Source organism: Aulonocara stuartgranti, assembly GCF_965226115.1.
Source record: "Aulonocara stuartgranti genome assembly, chromosome: 9".
NCBI classification, from domain to species: Eukaryota; Metazoa; Chordata; class Actinopteri; order Cichliformes; family Cichlidae; genus Aulonocara; species Aulonocara stuartgranti.
The window spans coordinates 36140760-36147500 of record NC_138960.1 but is presented as its reverse complement, the minus strand read 5'-3'; the positions used below and the strand labels follow the sequence as shown (position 1 = coordinate 36147500).

At 48.1% G+C, this 6741-nt stretch overlaps 1 protein-coding gene across 2 annotated transcripts in view; it reads right to left on the bottom strand.

The window, feature by feature from the left end:
* Positions 1-5849, bottom strand: part of actr3b (actin related protein 3B) — a 13361-nt gene extending 7512 nt beyond the window's left edge. The window contains exons 1-4 of one of the 2 annotated variants that reach the window (XM_082546829.1): positions 5611-5849; positions 1893-1948; positions 160-284; positions 1-60 (exon numbers count right to left, since the gene is read on the bottom strand). The exon at positions 1-60 is cut by the window's left edge and continues 51 nt beyond it. In XM_082546829.1, coding sequence (XP_082402955.1) covers positions 1-60; positions 160-284; positions 1893-1948; positions 5611-5654 — 285 coding nt within the window. In that variant the 5' untranslated portion in view covers positions 5655-5849. Of the gene's footprint in view, positions 61-159; positions 285-1861; positions 1949-5610 lie in introns of both variants that reach the window. The other variant, XM_082546830.1, reaches the window with a different exon arrangement.
* Positions 5850-6741: the final 892 nt, after the last annotated feature.

The following is a 6741-nucleotide window of genomic DNA, read 5'->3' as shown; positions in this document are numbered from 1 at the left end:
CTGCTCCATAAACTTCTCCATCAGGTCCCAGTCCTCCACCATCCCGTGTCGGATTGGCCACTAAACAGCAAAGGACGGAGAACAGCAGCAGACCAAACCATCAGGTTTCATTTACATCTCGTTGCACAAACAGGGTCCTGCTTCTTTTCCTTTTCCTACCTTGGTTGCATAGTTGGGTTTGTCTACGGCTTCGTCGCCGATGTAGAAGTCCAGGTCATCGACTCCTCGTACGAGCCTCCTCTGGGCCTGCTCTCCCACGCTGGCCGACTCCTTGATTGCGATACCTGGTGCATGCCATTAACACAACCATAAACATACATGAGTCACGGCTTTCACTGGTTACAGCAGAATAAACCATTGAAAAGTTTATTATGGCTACTCAAAGCACTATGTGCCGGTGTTCTGGGAATCCATCCTACCTGAAAAAACATCCTACCCAATGTTTCTGCGCAGACGTGGCGCATGCGCACTACACCAACGCCGAATTAACTTCTCTTTCTTTCACCCATCCGGAATACTTCTTAAGGTTATGGTTTTGGTTAGGTTTAGTAGCAAGTCACTGTCTAATTATAACACGGGTAGGACGTTTTGTCAGACTAGGATGGTTTCACCGGAGTGGGGGGTTAAACACACGGTTTGTTGAGTCTGCAGCTGACAGAGGAACAGACATGTGGAGCAGTTCCTCCCTAACCTGACCGTCTGCATTGCTCACAGGGAGAGCCTGCAGTGCATCAGTGTGTAATGCACAGTAATCTCACACATTTATTAACTGTGAAAGTCTGCAGCAGTACATAACCAGGATCGCCTCCTGTTGGCACATTTACACATGTGGGTAACGAAGCGCTGACATGCTGCATGATGGGAAATCAGTCATCAAAGCAGCCTTCAGCTGACTGTTGGTGTATACATGAAACTGAGCTGAGTAACTCCATGAAGGAGGTGATAGAGGCCGTGATGAAAGCACAACCTCATATCCAAACTGTCGCGCGCTCCGAAACCTTCGGTTGGTCCAGTTTTAGTCTGATATCTGGAACCTGTTTGCCTTTAGACTTGACGCAGCGTGTGAGGAGGTTAATGATGTGGTGGAGTGTGCAGCATTGGACCATAAAGCTCTCACATTTAAGTCCACGCTGGAACCAGTTGGCCCATCACATACTGTTTTGTAGCCGACCACTTCAAAGCGTTCCAGGCTCCGGTTGCCTAGGTGACCCTCTAATGTATTTACCACTCAGTGGTATTCTTCGCTGTCATTGGGTAGACCCTTGAGTTGCTCGCCTCCAAGTTGAGGAGAGAACATCACAGATCTGCACACTTCACATCAGCGGCCCTTTCTTCATCCACGTGCGCTTGAAGTGGCCAAAGATGGTTCACTCGTTACTGAGAATACCTTCCAGTGTGTATGCAGCTTTAGACTGGTTGGTTCTGACTTGGAACTCATGTCACAGTTATCTTATTTGGAGAACTGGGACAAAAGGTGTTCCACAGGGGTCAGTACTTGGCTCTGACCTATTCACCTGGTTCTCAAATAACCTGGTATCACTGACTAACAGCGGCTCTATTCATTACTATGCTGTGGATAATGTGGTGTACTCATTCACACCTTCTACTGACAAAGCCTTGAACTACCATTCATCCATTTTTATCAAACATTTACCCAGTTTAGAGAGGCTGCAGCCTATCAGAGGGCTGCTCTGAACCTAAAACTGTTTGTTTGGTCATTTCAAAGATGTGATTAGATTTAAGCTTCTCTGGTTAGATAAAGACTTATATTTTTATACTTATGTGGAAGAACTGATGAAGACGCAGAGTTAGGTTCACTTTGAGCTTTAGAAACAGAAAGTGAACCTAACTTAACCTTAACTGTCTGTCCGTCGTTGCTGTGAGATGCTTACAGGACGGCATGATGAACTGTGGCTCGGTGTTTCCTGCATAGCCGATCTTTGTGTATCTGCAGCCACACAGACAGAAACAACAGTTAGACATAAAGGTTCTTAACATCTGGCTGTGGGTCCAAATACGGCCTCTGTGGAAAACAGTGGAGTGACTCCCAGCAGACATTTATAAATTCAGTTTTGCACATAAAACATTGATAAAACATCAGGAAATGAGTCAGCAAACAGAGGCGTGACCGATTACTGCTTTGTCTTTGACCTCTATGTAAATATTCAGTTCATGTAGAAAATGATGAGCAACAGTAACAATAATCAGGACCTGCAGATACAAAGCACCGAAACATCATTTCAGCAGTTTGACTTCAGGAGCGTTTGCCTGACGACACTCACAGTGTTTGACTCATTTTTACTGCAGACCTGTCCTTAGGATGATATCCTTTTACCTCATCACAAGGGAAAAGTACCTAAAGTAACTGTAGTAACTGTAAAGTAACTGTAGTATTTTCACTACATCAAAAAAACACGAACAAAAAAAATGACATCTTGTTCCATTAAACTGAGTTCTGACAAATAAATCATGAAAGATTAAAAATGAACTGAACTGGCTGTGATTGCTGGATAGACCCACACGTCTAATACCTGACCCTGGGATCAGTTCTAATACCTGACCCTGGACCCTGGGATCAGTTCTAATACCTGACCCTGGACCCTGGGATCCCTCTCCAAAGCCAGACCAAACTGATCTGGGACCTGCTCTGAGTGTTTTTGGCTGTTATGCGTGCGTTCACGGCTGACAGTCAGCTCAGCGTCACCCTTTAAACGCCTGCAGCCGTGAGCTATTTCTAAACGACCCCACGATGTCACCTTGGCTCGGGGGCATGGACCGACGTCGAGGCTGAAGGAGATCACGTGATCTCTGATTCTGAACAGGGGGAGGGGGGTCAGTGTGCAGCTGTCCCACATTCACACTGTGGCCCAGAATAGATCGCGCACAGACTGGTCCACAACTTCACCTGAACCTCCACCCAACCAGCAGCTCCCACAGCAGCAGCTGGATGAACATGTGGAACAGCTGGAGCTCAGTGTAAGCACCGCCATCAGCCCCTCACCTGCTCCAACCACCTGATCATCACAGCGCGTTTACCTCCACCCACTGATGGATGATTCCATGAGCCAGCTTTTATTTTGGTAATCTGTCCCTGTAAACACAAGCACGCGCGCGTACAAAAACACACACACAAACACGCACACTCACTCCGGAGGATTAAAGCCAGGAAAGCTGCGGGTCCAGATGGCATCAGCTCAAGGGTCGTCAGGTCCTGCGCGGACCAACTGTGTGGGGTGATGGAGCACCTCTTCAACCTGAGCCTGAGGCTGGGGAGAGTCCCACAGCTCTGGAAAACCTCCTGTGTGTGGCTCTGACATCCCCCCTGATGAAGACTCTGGAGTGGCTGGTCCTGGCTCAGCTTCGGCGCCTAACAAGCTCATCACTTCAGTTTGCCTACCAGCCTGGCATTGGAGCGGATGATGCCGTCATTCACCTCCTACATCGTTCCCTCGCTCACCTGGAGACCGCTGGAAGCACTGTGAGAATCATGTTCTTTGAGTTCTCCAGTGCCTTCAACAACATTCTTCCCACGGTCCTGAAGGACAAGCTGGAGAACTCTGGAGTGGACCATCACCTCACTACCTGGATCCTGGACTACCTCACCGACCGACCACAGTATGTGAGGACTCAGGGCTGTGTGTCGGACAGGGTCGTCTGCAGTACGGGGGCCCACAGGGAACGGTTCTGGCTCCGTTCCTCTTCACCATCTACACTGCAGACTTCTCCCACAATTCCACCCAGTGCTTCCTGCAGAAGTTCTCTGATGACTCTGCAATAGTCGGCCTCATCACTGATGGGGACGACAAGGAGTACAGAGGACTGACCCAAGACTTTGTGGACTGGTGCCAGCTGAACTACCTCCAGATCAACACTAGTAAAACCAAGGAGCTGGTGGTAGACTTCCACAGGCACAAGCATTCTCCACTGCAACCACTGAACATCCAAGGTATGGACATCGAGGCTGTGGACAGCTACAGGTAGCTTGGTGTTCATCTGAACAACAAACTGGACTGGACTCATAACTCAGACGCCCTCTACAGGAAAGGGCAGAGCAGGCTGTACCTGCTGCAGAGACTCAGGTCTTCTGGAGTGGAGGGCCCACTCCTGAAGACCTTCTATGACTCTGTGGTGGCCTCAGCCATCTTTTATGGTGTGGTCTGCTGGGGCGGCAGCATCTCTGCCGGGGACAGGAAGAGACTGAATAGGCTGATCAGAAGGGCCAGCTCTGTTCTAGGATGCCCTCTGAACTAGGGCTGGGCTATATCATACCGTTCACGGTAATACCGGAGTAATTTTGGGCAACGATAGGAAAATGAAATATGGCGATAGAATATGGGTAAAACTGGTTTAGCTTTCGTCCGTCAGACACACAACAAAGCACTATTTTTGGTAGAGCATGCTAGCGGGCCGTCGTTATTACCGTGTTTTTGGAAAATACGGCGCACTTAAAATCAATCCTTTGATTTTTCTGAAAGTCGACAGAGCCCCTTATAATCCCGTGCGCCTTATGTATGAACTCTGGTCGTGTTTACTGACCTCGAAACCATTTTATGTACACGGCGCTCGAAAATCTGTTAAATGTTTTAGTACAACTTTGCTAAGCTACGAAGCCGCACTGCTTGATGGATTGTCGGAGCATTACGGCTATCGTAGGCGGAGCCTCGCGGAGTGATACGTACTGCGCTTCAATATAATGTTACCGTGTTGTGTGTGTATAACCTCGTTTTAAGTTTTGTGGATATTATACATGGTCATGCTGAGGATATGTCGCCCGGTTTCCACTGGAAATGTCAGCAAAGAATTTGCATTTGCACTGTTACATTTTATATAACTTTAATGCAGATAAAACAGCTGCTTGTTTAAGTGAAAATACATTGATGGGGTTTTTTGCACTAATAAAGTTGTGGAGTTGTAAAGTATTTTGTCTAGTGTCAATTATATCGTCAGTTATATTGTTATTGCAAATGTTCAAATGTATATGGTGATAAATATTTTTGGTCATATCGCCCTGCTCTACTCTGGACCCAGTGGAGGTGGTGAGTGACAGGAGAACGGGGGCTAAGCTGTCATCCCTGTTGGACAACGTCTCCCACCCCATGCAGGAGACTCTGACAGCACTGAGCAGCTCCTTCAGTGGCTGCAGCACCCACGGTGTGGGACGGAGAGATTTCACAGGTCTTTCCTGCTGTCAGACTCCACAACAAAGACTCCAACTGATCAAACACACAAACCCACACATGTGCAACAAGACTAAGTGCAATACTCTTTCTGGCATCGTTGTATTATACTCATATTGTATATAGCATTTGTATTCTATTTTATTCGATTGTATATAGTATTTTATTTTTATTCTATTCTATTCTATTGTGTACAGTACCTTATGATATATTATTCCAGTGTTTTTTCTCAAATTTTTCTATGCAACTTTGCACCGTCCACTCCTGTAACAAACCTAATTTCCCACGCGTGGGACTAATGAAGGCTATCTTATCCACATACATGATGCTGTTCACAAAAACACATGACGTCACATGTACTGCCACTGCGCGCGCATGTGTGTGTGTGTGTGTGTGTGTGTGTGTGTGTGCGCGTGTGTGCGCTTGTCCTGACCCGGTCCCGCAGTCTATCACGCACGGGGGCAGCTGCAGGGACATGGCGCGGTCCTGCTCGGTCCGGCCCACAGAGCTCGGTGTCGGTGGTCGAAGCGGAGTCCGGTGTGTGATGGAGGGAGGAACGCGTACGCTCTGCGTGCGGGTACGTGAGCGTATGTGTGTGCGCGAGCACTTCCGGGTCGGAGGGCGAGATGGAGAAAATAGAAACAGCTGACGCAGCCCCGGTAACCGGAGTCTGTGCTACGTTCACGTAATGTGCGTAAATGAGATCGCTGCTGTTCAGAGCACAGAGAATGAAAGAGAGGAGGAGGAGCAGGCTGTGATTGGCTCATCCTGCTTCCAAAATGTCAACTAATGCGCACTTTGAACTTTTAAATAAAGTTTATGGACGACAATGACGCGCTCGGTGTGATGAGGCGGGACGTCCAGCAGGGGGCGGCAAACACTGACAGCAGCATAGATAGATAGATAGATAGATAGATAGATAGATAGATAGATAGATAGATAGATAGATAGATAGATAGATAGATAGATAGATAGATAGATAGATAGATAGATAGATCGATCCTGCAGGTGTTCAGTCTGCTGCTGTAGTCAGAGATAACACAGTTACACAACCTGCACAGCTCAGCAGTGAGTCCTCAAACACGTGAGGACACTGGACAGAAGAACAAATGTCCTAAAAACTCTCTGCAGGTGAACAGCACCTGAGGCATGATGTGGCGACATGATGTGGATCTGAGACATGATGTGGACCTGAGACATGATGTGGACCTCCAGCTCATCAGGAAGCCGTTCTTCATGAAGACACAGGCTGAGCTGTGATGTCTGATGGAGCCACAGTTGAAGGATCATGTTTCTGATTTTCCTCCATGCTCGAGACTTTTGCACAGTCCTGCAGCGTTCCTGGCTCAGACTCAGTAGCGGTTTTTGATACGGGCGACACGGGCGGTTGCCCGGGGTGGCATCATGGTGCGGGGCGGCATCACGGGCATCGGCAAAATAAAAATAAAAATTACTCGTAGTCATGCTGCCCCGACATCATGCCAGCGCATATTGGGAATGTCGTAGGCACCGACTGGGTTTGCTGGGAGTAAGGGCGCCCTCCGTTTGCGAGGTGCGCCTGCTG